This window comes from Rana temporaria, chromosome 12 (genome assembly GCF_905171775.1).
Source record: "Rana temporaria chromosome 12, aRanTem1.1, whole genome shotgun sequence".
Taxonomy (NCBI): Eukaryota; Metazoa; Chordata; class Amphibia; order Anura; family Ranidae; genus Rana; species Rana temporaria.
This window is the reverse complement of record NC_053500.1, coordinates 24,321,337-24,343,736: the sequence shown is the minus strand read 5'-3', so window position 1 is coordinate 24,343,736 and position 22,400 is coordinate 24,321,337. Positions and strand designations below refer to the sequence as shown.

General features: G+C 45.3%; 1 protein-coding gene across 2 annotated transcripts in view; it reads right to left on the bottom strand.

Moving 5' to 3' along the window:
• ADA (adenosine deaminase) overlaps positions 1-22,400 on the bottom strand; it is a 97,636-nt gene that overhangs the window by 54,791 nt on the left and 20,445 nt on the right. The window contains exon 1 of one of the 2 annotated variants that reach the window (XM_040331453.1): positions 21,473-21,556. The exons of the other annotated variant lie outside the window; for it this stretch is intronic. Within the exon in view, the coding sequence (XP_040187387.1) occupies positions 21,473-21,508 (36 nt within the window). The 5' untranslated portion in view covers positions 21,509-21,556. Of the gene's footprint in view, positions 1-21,472; positions 21,557-22,400 lie in introns of those variants that run through there. 2 annotated transcript variants of the gene reach the window in all.

The following is a 22,400-nucleotide window of genomic DNA, read 5'->3' as shown; positions in this document are numbered from 1 at the left end:
CCGTCTACACTACAGGAAAGGAATTGAGACTTACCACGTATGCTACAAAAGGGTACAAGCCAAATTGGAGATAGAAGGTCATGGTGGGCAGATCTCAGTGTCTACTATCATTGATGTCCATCATTCTCTGCCACAGATGTCCCCATGAAAGTGGTTGTAAACCCATATGGGTAGATTCAGGTAGGGGCGCGCAAAACTAGGTCGGCGTAGCCTAGCGTGTTTACACTACGCCGCCTTAAGTAAGAGAGGCAAGTACATGATTCTCAAGCCACTTACCTCCTTACTTAGGGCGGCGTAGTGTAAACGCGGCGGGCGTAAGGGCGCCTAATTCAAATGGGTTGGAGGGTGGCGTGTTGTATGGTAATGAGGCTTGACCTCACGTTTTTTGACGTTTTTTGTTACTGCGCATGCGCCGGGCGCCTACATTTCCCAGTGCGCATTGCGGCTAAGTACGCCGTACGGGCCTATTGATTTAGACGTGGACGTAAACAACGTAAATCCCGATTCGCGGACGACTTACGCAAACGACGTAAAAAATTTGAACCTCGCGGCGGGAACGGCGGCCATACTTTAACATTGTTATTCCACCTCATAGGTGGAATAACTTTAGGCCGCCTAAGGCCTTACGGAAACAACGTAATTCGACCGGGCATACGTTCGTGAATCGGCGTACAAGCTCATTTACATAATCTACGCCGGCCGCAATGGAAGCGCCACCTAGTGGCCATCCGAAAAATTGCAATTTAAGATAGGACGGCGCAAGCCGGCCTATCTTAGATATGTTTAAGCGTATCTCTGTTTGAGCATACGCTTAAACATACGGCGGCGTAGATTCTGAATCTAACTCTTTCTGAATCTACCTAATACAGACCACTTTTACCTACAGGTAAGCCTAGATTAAGGCTTACCTGTAGGTTCAAGAAATATCTCCTAAACCTACACGGTTTAGGAGACATTTGCAAAAAAAAAACAGGCACCGATGTCTGCGGCGCATGCGCCGTAAACAACGGCGCAGGCGCACTGAGCGTGCCGTTTCCAACGGCGATCGTGCCGTGACTGGCGGCTCCCATGTGGGAGTGACGTCATCGTGGCTTCGGCCAGTTATAGGGCTGGAGCCGCGATACCTGGAAGTCACTCCGGGAGAGATGGTGGCGACGGAGGAGGAGAACAAAGACCGCTGCAGGGGCTTCGATCTCAGGTAAGCTATGCATACTAGCTCATTATGCCTTTGTCTTGCAGGGTGTATTTTTTATTAAAAAAAAATTAGAGGCTTTACTTTCTCTTGAACGGTCATAAACAGGCATGACTGTACCAGACTATACGGTTGCTATGAGGCTCAGCGGGCCTCTGTAGAGAGACCACAGCTTCTGCACAGAGCCATGGTCCTTCTTTGCGGTATGCTTGCAGAGGACAGACTGTGGCTGTGTTCTACAGAAAATGAACTGTATGCACTGGGAATTCCTGGTAAAGGGCTAAATGAACAGAAGAAATACATACTGTAGAAAGATTATTTTGCCTGCCAAAAGGCATTACATTTCTGTTCATCCAACGGATTTAAACTGAAATTTCAGTTGGGTAAATTACATGGACTCTATACTATACATTGGTTTTCATTTTCTCTCGTTTGCCACTACCCAGTAAAACCGACAGCAGACTTTGATGTATAGATCTCGGGGAGCCTCCATAACCATGATCAATCAATTAATTCAACAACCACACATGTAGATCTGCAGGTTTGTAGTGGTAATTGTCGATCACAGAAGGATCTCTGCTGAAGAACTGGCCACCCGCATTACCATTTTGTTCTACAACCGACACTCAACTGCACAGTTGCTGGTACTTTTATAAGCAATTATGCAAGGACTGAAAGCTGTTTGGCCACTAAACAGTTTATCACACGTTACAATCCAAGTATACAATCTACCAACTATTATGTAGTTCAAGGACCTGCCTAACTGGATACAATTGATTATAGTTTAGATAGTAAGAAAAGGGAGGAAGAAACAAAGCTTTTTAGGTGTCAATTTTAGGTGCCAGAGCTACAATGGAATGGTTTAGATCAAAGTATATTCATGTGTTAGAATGGCCCAGTCACAGTCCATATTCAAATCCAAGTCAGAATCTGTGGCAAAACAGCAAAATTGCTGTTCAGAGACACTCTCCATCCAATCTGACAGAGCTTGAGATATTTTCCAAAGAAGAAGAATGGGCAAAAATGTCCCTCTCTAGATGTGCAAATCTGGTAGAGATATCCCCAAAAAGACTTGCAGCTGTAATTGCAGTGAAAGGAGGTTCTACAAAATATTGACTCAGGGGGGCGCCATACAAATGTACCCCACACATTTCACATATATTATTAAAGCGGTAGTTCACTGATAAATGATGTTTTTTGCTCTTTTAACCTTAGATGGATGCTCATTTAGTCTAGGGGAATCGGCTAGTTGTTTTAAAATCCGAGCAGTACTTACCGTTGTAGAGGGCGATCTTCTCCGCCACTTCCGGGTATGGGTCTTCGGGACTGGGCGTTCCTTCTTGATTGACAGTCTTCTGAGAGGCTTCCGACGGTCGCATTCATCGCGTCACGAGTAGCCGAAAGAAGCCGAACGTCGGTGCGGCTCTATACTGCGCCTGCGCACCGTCGTTCGGCTACTTTCGGAAAATCGTGACGAGATGGATGCGACCGTCGGAAGCCTGTCGGAAGACTGTCAATCAAGAAGGAACGCCCAGTCCCGAAGACCCATACCCGGAAGTGGCGGAGAAGATCGCCCTCTACAACGGTAAGTAATGCTCGGATTTTAAAACAACTAGCCGATTCCCCTAGACTAAATGAGCATCAATCTAAGGGTAAAAACAAGATTTTACCGGTGAACCTCCGCTTTAAGAACAAAGGGGATGGAGACTTTTGAACAGGGGGCATTTTATTTACCTGTTGCCATGTTTTGTTTTAGGATTGTGCCATTCTGTTATGGCCTACAGTTACCGAATAGAAAGCCCATAAGGGATAAAAGAAATGCGTTTTGCCTGCTCACTCATGTTTTCTTTAAAAAAATAGTACATACTGTAGATTACCAATTGTCCAGGGTATGAAAACCTGGCACAATTGTATGTTTATATTGGAAGACAATTTGGCCGCTTTAGAGCTGCAGTATAAGAAGATCCAACCTGCATTCAGATGAAGAAATCGAAGTCAGCTTGTTTGGAGACCTACCAGCTATGCAAACATTGCCCATGTCCTTTGTTTTCCTTTGCAAAGAATGTCTAAATAAATCATATGGCCGTGTGGAGTGGGACCCCCTCAAGTACCATACACAAAACACACAGCCGTATCCGTCAATATGACCTTCTAAAGGCCAACAAGACATATCCTTCCTAGGGGCTCCCACTGGGCTCTTGCTGTTAGGAGTAGCCAAGCGGAGAAAGATAAAATATGTGAAGGACAGGCTAATGACCGCCATTCACTGACCCGTATTGATTTCATTTTAAAGCGGGAGTTCACCCGAAAAAAAAAAATTTAACATTAGATTGAGGCTCATTTTGGAAAGCAGAATCGGGTGTTTTTTTTTTAAATCGAAGCAGTACTTACCGTTTTAGAGATAGATGTTCTCCGCCGCTTCCGGGTATGGTCTTCCGGACTGGGCGTTCCTATTTGATTGACAGGCTTCCGACGGTCGCATACATCGCGTCACGAGTAGCCGAACGTCGGTGCGGCTCTATACGGCGCCTGCGCACCGACGTTCGACTACTTTCGGAAAATCGTGACGCGCTGTATGCGACCGTCGGAAGCCTGTCAATCAAATAGGAACGCCCAGTCCCGCCGCACATACCCGGAAGCGGCGGAGAAGATCGCTCTCTAAAACGGTAAGTACTGCTTCGATTTAAAAAAAAAACACCCGATTCTGCTTCCCAAAATGAGCCTCAATCTAATGTTAAAAATGTAGTTTTTGGGTGAACCTCCACTTTAAGAGCCCCCCTTACAATTCGCAAGGAGATCTCTACTGTTCAGATACCCTCCATGCTTTACACCCCATGCCCACAGGTACAATCATGACTTCCTTCTTTCAACCCCGCCACTATAGACGACATTGCTAAACTACTTGCAACAACAAAACCTTGCCAACGTTCATCTTACCACCTGCCCTCGGGATCCCGTTCCCTCGCAAATGTTACGTTCACCCTCTGGTTGTATTTTACACTCTCTAACCCACATCTTCAATCTCTCTCTCTCTTCTGGCATCTTCCCTAACTCCCTAAAATATGTACTTGTCTGCCCCATACTTGGAAACCCTCAGGAGGACCCATCCATTCTTAACAACCTACGACCCATCTCCTTGCTCCCCTTTTTATCCAAACTCCTTAAAAGTCTGGTCTACAACCGACTGAGCGGCCACCTTGCTTATAATAGTCTACTTGATCCCCTTCAGTCTGGATTTCATCCCCAACACTCCACAGATCCTGTTCTCCTAAAACAAATGATCTACTAACGGACAAAACCAATGGGCACTACTTTGCACTCCTACTCTTGGACCTCTCTGTTGCCTTTGATACGATTGCCCACCCCCTCCCCTTCAAAAAACTCCATGGATTTGGCCTCCGTGACTGTACTCTGGTTCTCCTCCTACTTATCCAACCGCACTGTGATGGATCTCGTATAACCCAGGTGGGCACATCCGCCAGACCTGCGTCTCCTGTCCTCCAAACGCATAGCCATAACCTACCAGCACTGTTTGGAAAGACTCAGAAATACTCCGTTCCCGAGCCTGAGGTTTGCCGAGATGTCTTCGGGCCTTTCCAAGCGATTCCGAGGCTCTCCGGTGCCCTCCCACCTCTGGCCACATGCGGTATTACATGCTATTGAAGTCAATGCAGAACAAATTATTTTAGTTTCCATTGACTTCAATGGGGAAACTCACTTTCATTTGCGAGTACTTTGGATTACGAGCATTCTCCTAGAACGGATTATGCTTGCAATCCAAGATTCCACTGTATTGTTATACACCAGATATATATACCCTCCTCCTTGGATATTTATGTTTACTTCTACCTTATAGGTCTGGATTGTATGCCATGGGCCGGTAGGCAAAACACCTGAGACATATCCTGTATTCTTCTCAGTTGTTTTGATGATTTATGATATTTAGTAAGAAACTCTGTATGTAACACACTTGGAATATACGTATAGTCCTGAAGAAGCAGGGGACAACGCGTAATACATAGAGCAGTTACAAGTACATGTATCCACCATATTTACATATTTTTGTATTTATCACAAAGTTTTTCTATGTAGATCAGTGTATTTTAACCTCGACTTTATCGCCTGACGAAGAGGTCCTGTGTGACCTCAAAATGTTGCACTATTGTGATGCTCTGGAGCCCACACACACGATCGTTTTAAATGACATTAAAAAATTAAATAAAAATTCACATCATGAAAAATGATCGTGTGTACGCGGCATCAGAACAGAAAAACGCCCAAAAACACCTAGATGTAAACGGAGCCTAAATCCTTGTTGTGGACTTTCTATATAACAAATCAGAAAATAGGGGGGGGGTGGGGGGGTTACATGTTTTATATTAATTTTTTTTTATTATTTGTCTTTTCTTTTTTACTGTAATGTTTTTTTTCCCCCTTATCTTTTCAAAAACTCAAAAAAAAAAAAAAAAAAAAAACACAGAAAGCAGACTCAGGCCTTGGCATACTTTGCAGAGACGGCAGGTTTGTGTATAATATACACACAGCATATGATGCCAAGGAGGATGTAGGTCACTAAGCTTTGTGATGGAAGGTACAGTACATTGCTCAACCATGAATTAATAGGTGTATGGGAGCATCAGCCAACCATTATGGAGCATCCCTGTACCCAACTGTAAAAATATTCAGAGGGAAGAACGGAGGAGTATATATGGATAGAGATATAGATGGCCACAGGAAAACAGGGAATTTAAATGTATCAAGTACACTACTGAACCCTGGAGAGAGAAAGAGAAAAAGACAGAAAGCAGAAAGCGAAAAACAGAGAAAGGGAAAGAGAAAGAAAAAGGAAAGTGAAAAAAAAGAGAGAAAAAAAGAAAGAGGAAAAAAAAAAAAAAAAGGAGCTGGGGGGAAGAGAGAGAGCGTGCAAGAGCGAGAGAGCGCAAGAGTGAGAGAGCGAGACTGGGGGAAGAATCAGAGAGCTGGGGGAAGAAAAAGAGAGCTGGGGGGGGGGGGAGAAAAGGAGGAGAGCCAAGGGGGAAGAAAAAAGGAGAGCCAAGGGGGAAGAAAAAAGGAGAGCCAAGGGGGAAGAAAAAAGGAGAGCCAAGGGGGAAGAAAAAAGGAGAGCCAAGGGGGAAGAAAAAAGGAGAGCCAAGGGGGAAGAAAAAAGGAGAGCCAAGGGGGAAGAAAAAAGGAGAGCCAAGGGGGAAGAAAAAGGAGAGCCAAGGGGGAAGAAAAAGGAGAGCCAAGGGGGAAGAAAAAGGAGAGCCAAGGGGGAAGAAAAAGGAGAGCCAGGGGGAAGAAAAAAGAGAGCCAAGGGGAAGAAAAAGGAGAGCCAAGGGGAAGAAAAAGGAGAGCCAAGGGGGAAGAAAAAGGAGAGTCAGGGGGGAAGAAAAAGGAGGAGAGTCAGGGGGGAAGAAAAAGGAGGAGAGCCAAGGGGAAGAAAAAGGAGGAGAGCCAAGGGGAAGAAAAAGGAGGAGAGCCAAGGGGAAGAAAAAGGAGGAGAGCCAAGGGGAAGAAAAAGGAGGAGAGCCAAGGGGAAGAAAAAGGAGGAGAGCCAAGGGGAAGAAAAAGGAGGAGAGCCAAGGGGAAGAAAAAGGAGGAGAGCCAAGGGAAGAAAAAGGAGAGCCAAGGGGGAAGAAAAAGGAGAGCCAAGGGGGAAGAAAAAGGAGAGCCAAGGGGGAAGAAAAAGGAGAGCCAAGGGGGAAGAAAAAGGAGAGCCAAGGGGGAAGAAAAAGGAGAGCCAAGGGGGAAGAAAAAGGAGAGCCAAGGGAAGAAAAAGGAGAGCCAAGGGAAGAAAAAGGAGAGCCAAGAGAAGAAAAATAGGGCTAGGGGAAGATAAAGAGGGCTGGGAAAAAAAAAAAAAAAAAAAAGATAGCTTGGGGGGGGGGGGGGGGGGAGCTGGGGGGAAAGAGAAAAAGAGCTGGGGGGAAGAAAAGGAGCTCAGGGAAGAGAAAGAAAAAAAAAAAGAGAGCTGGGGAAAAAGAGAGAGATGGGGGGGGGGGAGATGGGAGGGGAGAAAACAAATAAAAATAAAAAGAGAGAGACAGCTAATCCATAATGGTCTCCTCCTCCCCTCACAAGCCCCCTCTGTCCCTGGTAGAACATACTGTATATATAGTGCACAGTGGGGTCCGTGGAGTCCTGGGATATATAAATACAGGACTATGTACACAGCTGCAGTAGAGTACAGGAAAAAGAAGACATTTGTATCATAGGTCATACAGGGAGAGGAGGGAGGTCCCCATACACAGTGTGATCTATACACCAAGCTGACCAATAGTGTGCGAGGAGGACAGGGAGCCCCTGTGGCCCCACAGTACATGTGCTGTCAGCAGATCACAGGGACATTGCAGGGTGGGTGCAGAAAAACTGCTCAGCTCACCACATGCTACAATATGATTGTACAATCTCCTTTACATCTACCATGTACTGTATGCAGTAGAAAGTCCCGCCTGACTGCCATGGGGGTTGGAAAGACACAAGCAGGCATTTTTCTCACCCGAGCTGTATGGACACAGGGCACGATCGGAAAATACGAGAACGTAAGCATTTTCACTTCCTCCAGGATAGAGGAAGTTGGGGTGTAATGATGTCATAATTGAACAGTTCTGGGGTCTACAGGAGAGCAATGCCCTCGAGTCACATCACAAAACAAATCTGCCAAGTCAGCCACCCACAGTCCTCACTTCTGCCACTTCCACAGATAGGTGACCACGGAGTTCAGGAATGGAGATGGTTTCACCTCTGTGTGATAAAAGGTACCGGGACATCTTTTCAACCCAACACACAAGGCTTGTGGAAGAACTTTATATCACTAAACAAATTACATTTTTAAATAAAATCCTTATTTTCACCCATTTTTTATCTTGTGTAACATCTCTGTGCTGATCTCCTGCAGCCCCTTTGTAGCCACCTCATGTCTACATACACTTCGGTGATAGAAGCATGCCACATTTCAGGGTGGTTTCTGGATGGTGACAACAGCGGACCGTGTAATGTGTTTAAACAGCCACTTGTAGTCTCCATTAGCACAATCAGAAGAGGAGGCCGGAGCGTTGTCACCTTATAAAGGGGCCTGGACACAAACCTTCATGGCAGGATCGCCAGGTATATTAACACAAGCTGAGGATTTAAATATATTGAAAAAGGACTCTGAACATTACGTTACACATGAAAGCTCATTTTGGATTTTACCAATTAGCCACATTCATTGTACAATGTAACATGCATCAAAAAAATGTGTGAAAAGAACTCCTAACATCAGTTTTATCTTATAGGGTCACAAACCTGGCCATACAGTAGTACCCTTATTCTGCTTCTGGTCAGTCAAGTTTGATTCCTAGGTCAAAGCAGTTTTTCCACCATCAACTAACAATGATCACCAAATGGTAGCAGTCATTATTGTCACCATGGCAGCTAATAACAGCCTGGTCACAGCACAAGTGCACAGGGTCATGCGCATACCTCTGTAGGTAAGGTACATACTACATCATCCCGCCAAAAACATAGTCCTCATCCACAAAACACCACTATGTCTATGGAACAGCGAGCCCACTAGGGGGGGGGGGGGGGAGAGAGAACGAGAGAGAGAACGAACGAACGAGAGCGAGAGAAAACGAACGAGAGGGAGAGAGAACGAGAGGGAGAGAGAACGAGAGGGAGAGAGAACGAGAGGGAGAGAGAACGAGAGGGAGAGAGAACGAGAGGGAGAGAGAACGAGAGGGAGAGAGAACGAGAGGGAGAGAGAACGAGAGGGAGAGAGAACGAGAGGGAGAGAGAACGAGAGAGAACGAACGAGGGAGAGAACACGAGAGAGAGAGCACGAGAGAACACGAGAGAGAGAGAGAGAGAGAGAGAGAACGAACGAGAGAACGAACGAGAACGAGAGAGAGCGAACGAACGAGAGAGAGAGCGAACGAACGAGAGAGAGAGCGAACGAACGAGAGAGAGAGCGAACGAACGAGAGAGAGAGCGAACGAACGAGAGAGAGAGCGAACGAACGAGAGAGAGAGCGAACGAACGAGAGAACACGAGAGAGAGAGAACGCGAGAGAGAGAGAGAGAGAACGCGAGAGAGAGAGAGAGAACGAGAGTGAGAGAGAACGAGAGAGAGAGAGAACGAGAGAGAGAGAGAACGAGAGTGAGAGAGAACGAGAGTGAGAGAGAACGAGAGAGAACGAGAGAGAGAGAGAACGAGAGAGAGAGAGAGAACGAGAGAGAGAGAGAGAACGAGAGAGAGAGAGAGAACGAGAGAGAGAGAGAGAGAGAACGAGAGAGAGAACGAGAGAGAGAGAGAGAGAGAGAGAGAACAAGAGAGAGAGAACAAGAGAGAGAGAACGAGAGAGAGACACACACACACATACAATGGTTCGAGTATCCCCCTCTGAATAATGTGTCCGGGTTTCAGTCCGCCTAAAAGCCGGATAAACAATTCAAAACCCGGACCCGGACAGATGGCAACCCTAATTACTGGGTATGCCAGCAACCGTTTTTCAGGCCCAGTGTATCTATATATAAAAGTACAAGGTTGATGGGAAAAGACTATGGTCTGACTTCACCAAGCAGAATGGGACAGCTCTGTGTTTGCTCTGAGGATCAGGCAGGCAGTGGAGCATAGCCAACCTCACCACTCCAGTTCCTAAACTCACTGCACACACAATAGTGTTGACTAAGAAACCAAATGACTGTCTTGTTGTCCATAGCAGGTTCCAGTTTCTGTTTTTACACTGCGTGTTTATATATGAAAACAAACGCATGTAACATGCATTTTGGCAACAAGTATCAACAGGCCTTGGGCAATGGCCGTTGGCTCTACCCACTACTAATTGTAAAGTGAAAAAACACATTATTAAAGCATGTCAGTAACACATCAACGCAAAAAGGTCTTGCATGTTGAATCACAACACACCTGCCTAATGCTACAAAAAACACACACACACCTGTACACACATGCAATGATCTAAATCAGGGATAAGCAATAAGCGGACCTCCAGCTGTTGCAAAACTACAAGTCCCATCATGCCTCTGCCTCTGGGTGTCATGATCATGGCTGTCAGAGTCTTGCTATGCCTCATGGGACTTGTAGTTCTGCAACAGCTGGAGGTCTGCTAATTGCATATCCCTGATGTAAATGATCACTCTATGGGACCACCTCGTCTGCGTCTTCTAAACACCTGATGTGCCCATTAGGGCACAGAGGTGGGCAGGGACATCAAAATCTCCCAGGTGGACGAGAGCAGAGTCAGGAATTATAGCCAGGGCCGTCTTTAATATTGATTGGACCCTGGGCAAAAAAATTCTTGGGCCCCCCACCCCCAATGCAATTTTGCTCTCCGCCTGCTCTGAGACATACAATAAATATCAGCTAGACTTAAAATCAGTTTACTGTATCAGATCAGGCAGTGATGGCGATTGTTGCCAGAGGTTACAGCATATCATTACCACATACTGACTGGTTGCTAGAGGTTACAGCACACATTACAGCTCACTGATTAGTTGCTAGAGGTTACAGTACATGATTTATTTTAGTTGATTGGTTGCTAGAGATCACTGTTCAGTAATACTGCTCACTGATTGGTTGCTAGAGGCTACAGCGCATCATCGCTTCACTGCAGAGGGCCATGATATACATACGAATGCTGCCTTTATTTACGTACGAATGCCGTCGGCCTCAGCTATTTACATATGAATGCTCCCGTTATTTACATATGAATGACAGTTATTTACTAAAACACAGGGGGGCAGATCCTCGTACCTTTGCGCCGGGCGCAGCGTATCTAAGATACGCTACGCCACCGTAACTTATCTTTTTTTTTTTTTTTAATCCACAAAGAATTCACGCCGTAAGTTACGGCGGCGTAGTGCATCTCTTGCGGCGTAATGGCGCGGAATTCAAATGGATGTGATGGGGGTGTGTTTGTTTGTTTGTTTGTATGTAAATACGTCGTGACACGACGTAAACAACGTTTTTTTTTTAACTGCGCATGCGCCGTCCGTTGGGGTATCCCAGTGCGCATGCTCGAAATTAAACCGGAACCAGCCAATGCTTACGACGGTGCCGTCATTCTATGCAAATTCCTATTCGCGAACGACTTACGCAAACGACGTAAAAAATTCAAAATTGTACGCGGGGACGACGGCCATACTTAACATTGAGTACGCCTCAGAACAGCAGCTTTAACTATACGGCGGAAAAAGCAGAACGCAAACGGCATAATAAAATGCGACGGCCGGACGCATGTTCGTGGATCGCCGTAACTAGCTAATTTGCATACTCGATGCGGAATTCGACAGTAACGCCACCTAGCGGCCGCCGAAAAATTGCAGCTTAGATCCGACGGCGTACTAAGACGTACGCCTGTCGGATCTAGCCGAGATGCCGTTGTATCTTTTTTTGTGGATACCAAAACAAAGATACGACGCGCAAAATTTGAAATTAAGGGGCGTATCAAGAGATACGCTGGCTTAATTTCTTTGAGGATCTGCCCCAGGGTCTGCAGGTGAGTCACCTGTACACAACAATAGGGCAGAGCTGGAAAGCATTATTGGCAGCACTTCACACTGAGATATCAGGACACAGCAAAGGACTAAAACTAGTTGGCAAGTATGAGGCAGCTGCTTTGGGCCCCACAACAATGACAGGGCCCAGGGCAGATTCCCCTTTTGCCCTGCCTTAAAGATGGCCCTGATTATAGCAGAAAGAACTCATTGCTGGAGGATCCCAGACCTATAGGAAGCCTCGATCCACCAGGCTCCATTTATAAGCAGAAGATCACTTTTGGGTGGACTGATCCTTTATATACAGAAAATTAGAAAGGAACATAATAAAAAGAAAAAAGGGATGGGAGATGCAGGATATCTACACAAGGGGCCGTGTACAGCGCAGACGGCTGCACTTCCCTAATGGTGAAAACATCACGGCACTTCTGGGAATAAACACAAGAAAAACAAGATTTCAATATTTCATGTTGAAATCGGATGACCACAACCTTGAAAAAGCTACAAAAGCACTTTTCTGACTTACTCAGCTTTAAAAATATGCAAAGAATCTAGGGGTGTATTCAGGAAGCAGTGCGTGTCACATTCACTGCAGGTGTATCGATTCACAGTGAATGTTTAATAAAATGTCCCTTCGGCCTTAAAGAGGACCAGTCTGCAATGCATGATTGTATAGCGCACATCCTCGACCTCATCTTGGGAACTATGCCTAGCAAGGACGGTGCGTACCCCCCGGGGGGGTCTATGCCTGGAAGTGGGTGCAAATACCTGTATTACAGGTATTTGCCCCCCCTGAAAGCGGAGGGGGTGGGGGAGGGTTCTGAAAAGCGGACGTCACTCTTAGAACGTGTCAAGGCTGTTATGTATAAGATCTGCATGAATTATTGATAGTAGGCTATACCAAGTCATCCTGCTCAAATTTCATGACCCGTGCCTTACTTTGTAACATGGCAACTTTATGTTCAAAGACAATTCCAGCTAAACGTATGGCATATATTTGATCTGGAAGACTGTTTAAAAATAGGGGGGTACCAATTGTGTGTGTGTTGGAAAGATTTTATTTAAAGGAAGGATTCTCTATGGTAAGTGTAGTTATGCTGTAATATGCACCAATAAATAAAATAAAAGAGGGAAGGAAAGAAGGAAAGGAAGAAAGCATCATTTTCTTATCAGTGCTCAGCCCCAGGTTTGCCCACGAAACTGATCTGCATGCCATGCTGGGTTAAGGAGGACTTGTGCCCCCCCAGTAAGGCAAGACTCAAAACCAAAAGTTCAGCTTGGTCTTTTTCATCCTGGTTAAAGTATATCTGAACCCAAACTTTTTTTAGTTTTGAAAAAAAGTAGAGAAGGTTAAAGTGATATTAAAAAGCTATTTTTTTTATTTTAGTGTTCCATTGAGGAGATTTCCCTTCCTATCCTGTACACAACAAAAAGTGAGAGGAAATCCCCTCTTCATTATCACAGGGATAAGAATCCCTAATGAAAAAATATCCCTTCTATTCCAAACGTTTCTTTTTTTACACGATCAAAAACAAATAGAGCGTGAAAAAGAGAGAATTGGATAGTGGTCACTAGAACAAACAGAAAATAAAAAATAGAAAATATATAAGATAGTGGTTATCAGAACAAACAAGCGAGAAGATAGTTGTCACTGGAAAATAAAGTGAAAAGGATAGTGGTCACCAGAACAGACAGACAAATAGAGAGTGAAAAATAGAGAATATGTAAGATAGTGGTCACTGGGAAATGGAGTGAAAAAGAGAGAATAAGATAGTGGTCACTGGAAACAGAGTGAAAGAGAGAGAGAGAGAGAGAGAGAGAGAGAGAGAGAGAGAGAGAGAATATAAGATAGTGGTCACTGGAAAATAGAGTGAAAAAGAGAATAAGATAGTGGTCACCAGAACAAACAAACAAATAGAGAGTGAAAAATAGAGAATAAGTAAGATAGCGGTCACTGGAAAATAGAGTGAAAAAGAGAATAAGATAGTGGTCACTGGAAATAGAGTGAAAGAGAGAGAATAATAAGATAGTGGTCACTGGAAAATAAAGTGAAAAGGAGAGAATAAGATAGTGGTCACCAGAACAGACAGACAGTGAAAAATAGAGAATATGTAAGATAGTGGTCACTGGAAAATAGAGTGAAAAAGAGAATACGATAGTGGTCACTGGAAATAGAGTGAAAGAGAGAGAATAATAAGATAGTGGTCACTGGAAAATAGAGTGAAAAAGAGAATAAGATAGTGGTCACCAGAACAAACAGACAAATAGAGAGTGAAAAATAGAGAATATGTAAGATAGTGGTCACCAGAAAATAAAACTGAGCAAAAAAGCAAGAATAAGACAGTGGTCATCAGAATAGAGAGCAAAAAAGAGAATAAGACAAAAACATTGATTTCAATGGGGCTTTCCTACACACGAAAAATGCAGCAAAGTAGCTCCTGCACCCGAACTTCCTGCAAAGAAAGCATGTCCGTTCTGCCATGTTTGGGGTGCCATTAGCGATGAATGGCACCCCAAGAGTGCCAGGTGTTTATCCCACATTTCCTATTTAGCGCAGGCTCACAAAACTCTATAGTGTGCAGGCAGCCTCAATGATCGTGTAATAAAAGTCAGAATATGTGTGAAAGAAGCTCATTAAAAAATGTCAAATATTTACATCCTCCTCGTATAACGAGCAGCAGACTTTAGGAAATGTTTTCCCTTTCTTCTTTCATGGGAAGTGTACACAGACTGCAATGTGCCCGGCTCTGCACATGGCGGGATATTGGCACACTGCCTCCAATTAGAACATTAATTCTATTACAGAGCGGAGAGAGGACTCGGGAAATGTCACAGATAATAATATTAGAGGAATTCCTGCTGCTCGCCATCGCTGGGCTTTGAGGAGGTGCGAGTGTCCCCCCAAGTCTCTAAATTTTATTGGGGTCACAGCAAGGCTGGTAGGGTCACATGACACAGCGCCTGCATTTCTGGGGTACTGGAAGATGTCCCATAAAGTATTCATTTTCTGTCTTATACACAGAAAAAGGGGCCTGGAGGAAGATTACCCTGAGACGTTTAGGAACCACACAATGCGGCAGAATTCTAAACAGAATTCTGGACAAAAATCATAAAATGAAAATGCAGAGCCCGTTAAAAGATAACAAAACCATCTTTTGATCCAATATTCACCTTCATTCTATAAAATTTCCCCCGCAGTACTTTTTTCTGCCACCAGATGTCCTCAGTTTGATGGTCAGCATCATTCAACCCAATTTCTCAGATCCCAGGTCAATTAGGGTTGCCACCTCATCCTTTATGCCCTGTACACACAAGCGGTTTTCCCCGTCGAAAAAAAAAATGGTTTTCCCAACGGAATTTCTCTCAAGCCCGCCTTGCATACACACGGTCACACAAAAAAAAAAAAGGTGAACTTTTGACTGCCAAGAACGCGGTGACGTACAACACTACGACAAGCAGAGAAAATGAAGTTCAATGCTTCTGAGCATGCGTCAAATTGAATCTGAGCATGCACAGTTTTTTTCCCATCGGAAAAGCATACAAACGAACGGTTTTCTCGCTAGGATTTTTTTCTGACGGAAAAAAAAGAGATCTTGCTATTTTTTTTGGGGGGGGGCAGTTTTCTTGTGGGAAAAAGTCAGATGAAGTATACACACGGTCGGGATTCCAGACGGAAAGCTCTCATCGCAGTTTTCCCGCCAGGAAAACCGCTCGTGTGTACAGGGCATTATACGTTTTCAGCACCTATAAAGTCCCACCTTGCCAGATATTTGCTGCCTGGTTAGTGAGTTGAACTTGGAAATTTCTCTGGTTTTGCCCTTCCATGTGCTCCTTACTGTGAAGGGGCAGGTGGGTGGGGGCAGGGGCCATCTCTTTGTTACTTCTATCTTACTTGTGCCCAAATGCTTTAATGGAAGTCCATATTAATTTAGATCTGACATTACAGGAAGACTACCCAGGCATTCCCTGCAGAGTTCCCTTTAAAGTTGCATCAAAGTAGTACTCAATTCGCATCAAGTCGCCTGGCAAAGTTGCACCATAAGACAGGCGACTTTGAGGTCGCAGTAGTGTGCGCCAGGCCTAAATCAGACACGGCGTGTGGATATGGACAAGATGAATCTCTTGTGGATGCTGGAGGCGAGATCTGCCCTCCAGACTTCTAATTCTCCAACCTATGTGGACAGGAGCAGGATCAGTGTGGGAGGGTTCCCTGGTAAAGTATCGAAACATACAAGATGCCAGGGGCTGAATGAGCCCACCATACTCCACCTTTTACAAAAAGATCACTTTTGGGTGGACTGGCTCCAACAAGAGCTGGGTAATGTTGTTAGGAGGTCATTGTACATATAAAGAATGCTTAGTGTAGACCTTTAATGGCAAGCTATAATGGGGTCAGGATTATTATTGTTTCCGTTTTCTGGTATGTATTTATTGTCTACACACACACACACACACTTAGGGCATGCACACTGTTTTTCTGGTAAACATCTAATGAATGACAAAGGATTCCCTGATCACTATGGCTTAGCTAGTGTGACAACAAAAGCAGCCCCTTTGTCTCCTTGAACCCACCTAACAAAGCAGCCTGATAAAGTCATCACAGCATTTGTCATGCCTTGTTTTCTAACCAAGGGGCTTTTTCTTTTAAGACGTTACGCCCCATTCACATATGCATGTATTTGCTGTTGTTTTTTTTTGGCAGCGAGCCTCGCGCATCTCATAGGCACATTTGGGGTTTCCTTAAGAAATATTGGCCCCCGCAAGCCTAATGCACGTTTTTGGGAATGAGCTCAGAAATGTGCGCAGCTGTGAATGGGGCCTGAAAGTGGTTGTAAACCTCAGACATGAAATAAGAACAAAGCATATCCCTCTATAGTGTGCACTTGTCTCCATCCAGTACTAAGCTCTCATTTACATTAAATGCAGATTTTGAAATTATGCGACTTCATCTGAAATCGCACGATTTCAAAAGGCAAATGTCAGTGCGACTTTGGAAGACATTTGTGCGGCTTCATGAACAGATCTCTTTTCAAGTCACACCCCAAATCAGCAAAAGTAGTGCAGTAAGTGGAGATCACTGGAGTAGTGGTGGCTACTACAGTGATTTCCAGCTTCCAGGGGTATCGGTCAGGTATGATATATACATGGCTACATAGGTCCAAGCTGGATCAATGCAATAATGTACAAAATATTTATATCTGGAATTCTTTTTTATATCATAAAAAGAAGAATAAAAAAAGGGAGAGTCTGAAACCCGGATAGGGAGACTAGAGCTCCCACTGCTGGTTTAAAAGGAGAATGCAGAATATTAAAAAAGTGGAGTTCCACCCAAAAGTGGAACTTCTGCTCATTGGATTCCCCCTCCAGGTGTCACAATTGGCACCTTCCTGGGAGGGGGGGGGGGGGGGTGCGACGACAGGATACCCATCTTTGACAGGTATCCTTTCCCACTACCGGGAGTCAGCCTTGTGATGTATTCGCGGGGCTTCCTCCTCCTCCGGGCACAGGGCCAATAGGAGAGAGGAGTGGGCCTTGCCGGGTACCCCTTACTGTTGGGTTCCCTTACCCGCAATGGCAGCACCCGACAGCTGATGGAAACATCAGCTGTGGGTGCCGACATCGCTGGACTCCAGGACAGGTAAGTGTCCATTTGTTAAAAGCCAACAGCTGCAGTATTTGTAGATTTTTTATTTTTTTTGGGGGGTGGAACACCACTTTAATATGCAATATTTCAGAATTAAAAATTACTATACACATTTTTTCTTTAGCCCTGAACTAACAAAAAATAAAAGTTTCCTTGGATGAGGATTCCAGCAACATAAAAACCTGCCACTGTTATGTCTCCAAAGTACTGAGGTGGCCCTGATCCCTGGGTGCTGGGTAAGGATACGCCATCCTCCTGCCCACCACCGGAGATCTCACATACCTTTGTTATAAAATTCCTCCATCAAACTGACAGGTTCATTTTACAGAGATGCCGCTGGCTGGTACTCCGGATTCTGCCTACATTTCTAGAACTAGAGTGAGGATACCCCCTGTAGGCACTGCAATGATGCAATGTTTCCTGTCTACAGCAAAGTGCCAAGATTATACTAGAAAATTACACAAAACAGACATTCTCCCTACACATTCCACACCTCCTGACATGGAAGATCTGCTGCCAATACAATATGAGAACATTTGGCAGCAGATCGAGGCAAAGAAACACGTTTCCCATCTCTTCATCAGCAATAATTTTATGACAATCAGGAATGTTGTGCCAAGGAAGAACACGGATCGGTTTTAGACAATTGGAAGTGTTCTTTGGTGCCTATTCGGTCACAAGATATTGCACATATTTGGGGCATAAAAATAGTTAACACCTTGAAGGGTTCCTTCAACCAGTGTGCCATGCCATGGGGCATTCCAGGCACTACAACACCCAGTGTGCCATACAATGGGGCATTCAATGTGTCCAATACTACTACACCCAGTGTGCCATGCCATGGGGCATTCCAGATATTAAGGTACTACTACACCCAGTGTGCCAGGTCATGGGGCATTCCAGATATTGAGGTACTACTACACCCAGTGTGCCATTTCACGGGGCATTCTAGATATTGAGGTACTACTACACCCAGTGTGCTATGTCATGTGGCATTCCATATATCCAGGTACTACTACACCCAGTGTGCCATGTCATGTGGCATTCCAGATACTACTCCACACCATGGCTTGCTGGGTGCAGTTGTACCTGGACATCTGGAATGCCCCATGACATGGCATGTCAGGGGAAGCAGTACCTGCACAGCTGGAATGTTTTGTGGCATGGCATGCTGAGTGTAGTACATGGGCATCTGGAATGCCCCATGACATGGCACACTGGGTGTAGTAGTACCTGAACAGTGGGAATTCCCTGTGACATGGCACACTGGGTGAAGTAGTACCTGCATATCTGGAATCCCCCATGACATGGCAGGTGAAGATATATTCCATATATCCAGGTACTACTACACCCAGTGTGCCATGTCATGAGGCATTCTAGATATCCAGGTACTACTACACCCAGTGTGCCATCTCATGGGGCATTCCAGATATGCAGGTACTACTGCACCCAGTGTGCCATCTCATGGGGCATTCCATATATCCAGGTACTACTACACCCAGTGTGCCATGTCATGAGGCATTCTAGATATCCAGGTACTACTACACCCAGTGTGCCATCTCATGGGGCATTCCAGATATGCAGGTACTACTGCACCCAGTGTGCCATGTCATGAGGCATTCCATATATCCAGGTACTACTACACCCAGAATGCCGTCTCATGGGGCATTCCAGATATCCAGGTACTACTACACCCAGTGTGCCATGTCATGTGGCATTCCAGATATCCAGGTACTACTACACCCAGTGTGCCATGTCATGTGGCATTCCAGATATCCAGGTACTACTACACCCAGTGTGCCATGTCATGTGGCATTCCAGATATCCAGGTACTACTACACCTAGTGTGCCATCTCATGGGGCATTCCAGATATCCAGGTATTTCTACACAAATTAACCCTGGATCCATTGAGGAAAAAGATAAATGGGGCTTTTAAGGCAAGTCATCTCTCAAAGAAAATCTAACACAAATCACAAATACAAAATATCAGAACTTTATTTACATATAGGTTAAAAATCATCAGGACACACCATCCCCAATATGTCTAAAATCAATCATACACTACACACCCTTTGTGCTGGTTCACATGCGTTTTGTACATTCATCCTATTTCTTTTACACTTATGATATTTAGATCTGTTGAATTGCATGTTTATTTTTGTGTTTTTCACCAACAGAACGTGACCTCTTTGCCCCCCTGAAGAAGCCCTTAGGGCGAAAACGTGTTGGAACTCCCATCCATCCACAGCATAACAAAAGCTCACTTTCTGTCAACATCTCCTGAATTCAACCAATCGGGAAGGATATATTGTATTCATGATTCCCTATAGGAGTGTAGGGATGTCTTTGTAATAATAACAGTGATGCGAGGATAAAGGGGGGGAGGGGGTTTATGTGTGCCAAGACTGCATACAAACCATTATATAGTGTATGACTGATATCAGACATATTGGGGATGGTGTGACTTGTAACCTTTATGTAAATAAAGTTCTGATATTTTAATTAATTTGCAACTGTGCGAGATTTTCTTTGAGAGATCACTCCCCTCAAGAATGCCATTTCCTCGATGTATCCGGGGTACTACTACACCCAGTGTGCCATGTCATGGGGCATTCCAGATATTGAGGTACTACTACACCCAGTGTGCCATGTCATGGGGCATTACAGATATTGAGGTACTACTACATCCAGTGTGCCATGTCATGGAGCATTCCCAGTGTCCAGGTACTACTATACCCAGTGTGCAAAGTCATGGGGCATTCCCAGTGTCCAGGTACTACTACACCCAGTATGCCATTTCATAGGGCATTTCAGATGCCCATATACTGCACTCAGCATGCCACGACACAGAGCATTCCAGCTGTGAATGTACTGCTTCATCCGGCATGCCATGTCATGGGGCATTACAAAGATCCAGGTACTACTACACCCAGCGTGCCATAACATGAGGCATTTCAGATGTCCAGGTACTACTACACCCAGTGTGCCATGTCATGGCACATTCTGGGGACCAGGTACTATTACACCCAGTGTACCATGTCATGGCACATTCTGGGGACCAGGTACTATTACACCCAGTGTGCTATGTCATGGGACATTCTGGGGACCAGGTACTACTACACACAGTGTACCATGTCATGGGACATTCTGGGGACCAGGTACTACTACACACAGTGTACCATGTCATGGGGCATTCTGGGGACCAGGTACTACTACACCTAGTGTGCTATGTCATGGGGCATTCTGGGGACCAGGTACTACTACACCCAGTGTGCTATGTCATGGGACATTCTGGGGACCAGGTACTACTACACACAGTGTACCATGTCATGGGGCATTCTGGGGACCAGGTACTACTACACCCAGTGTGCTATGTCATGGGACATTCTGGGGACCAGGTACTACTACACACAGTGTACCATGTCATGGGGCATTCTGGGGACCACGTACTACTACACCCAGTGTGCCATGTCATGGGCATTCCAGAGTCCAGGTACTACACTCTACATGCCATGCCACAGAGCATTCCAAATATCCAGGCGCTGCTTCACCTGCCATGTCATGGGGGATTCCAGATATCCAGGTACTACTACACCCAGTGTGCCATGTCACAGGGAATTCCCACTGTTCAGGTACTACTACACCCAGTGTGCCATGTCATGGGGCATTCCAGATGCCCATGTACTACACTCAGTATGCCACAAAGCATTCCAGCTGTGCAGGTACTGCTTCCCCCGACATGCCATGTCATGGGGCATTCCAGATGTCCAGGTACAACTGCACCCAGCAAGCCATGGTGTGGAGTATTCTGGGACTTGTGGTGCAGTTAATAGATTTTCCAAGTAAGAAGGGGCATGAGCCAAGATCTGTGCCAGGGTATGGACTAAGTACTGACTGTGCAAGAAAGAAGTAATCCAGATGCAATAGCCTGTGCTGTCCATGCATACCCCCAGTACCCCCAGGGCAGAGCAGAGTAGTACACACATCTCCCATTCATCCTCCAGGCTCCATAGATTCCAATGCACACAGTGTGCCCTGCGCCCCCTCCATCCCAGTGCCATGCACACTGTACCCCCCCTCCCTCCCTGCCACCCCAGTGCCATGCACACAAGCAGACCCCCATGCACACAGGGCTTTACCTTGGGCTTATTAAAGGAGGGAGCCTTGCTCTCCATTCTGCAACTTCAGTTTCCCCTTTGTGCTGCCTGCTGCATGACAGATCATATTGTCAGGTTACCCCACCCCTCCCCTCTGCCCGCCCCCCTCCCGGGGCAGACACGCCCCCTCCATGTACTATCAATAAGGGGGACAGCTGCGATCATCTGCAGTGCTGACTGCATGGCAATGTGCGAGCATCAGCATCAAGTGGTTCCCCGAGAGACACATCCAGGAGGGGATCACAGCACTCCCTGGATACAAACACATATTAGAAGAGAAAACAATAATTATATAAAAAAACAAAACAAACAAAAAAAATATATATACAAATATATATACACACACACACATACATATATATATATTTGTTATTTTTATTTAGTTGATGACCATAGAAGAGTTGTGACATATGGATATATATAATTAGATGACAGTTGAGTAGCTGGGTAGAAACACCTTAGGAGTGACAGTTTGTATTGATGTGTTCCCATGCCTTTCTTTGTTGTGCTCAGACAAAACCAGTCCTCATGACTCGTGGGTGTCACTTGTTTGCGCTCCATCACCGGGACACAAGAACAATCTGGGAGGTGAATGGTGTGTGCCGGGGGCTTCTCATTGTCACACCACCATGACCTGTCTGACCCCCCCCCCCCCCCCCCATTTACAGCTAAAGTGGATGTATAGACAAAACTTCTTTGGGATAGAGAAGAAAAAGGGTTTAATGTCCAGCTGTCTTTTTTGCAGTGTCCCCGTTGGAGATATTCCCTTCACTTCCTGTTCCTCAATTGCAGGAAGTGAGAGGAAATATCTTCAAGTAAGGTGAAATTCCCTCTAACTCCTTAGGATTCCCTGCACCATACCTGGTGGTAACAACTTGGATTTCCCATCGCAGCCCCCTTACATCAGGAT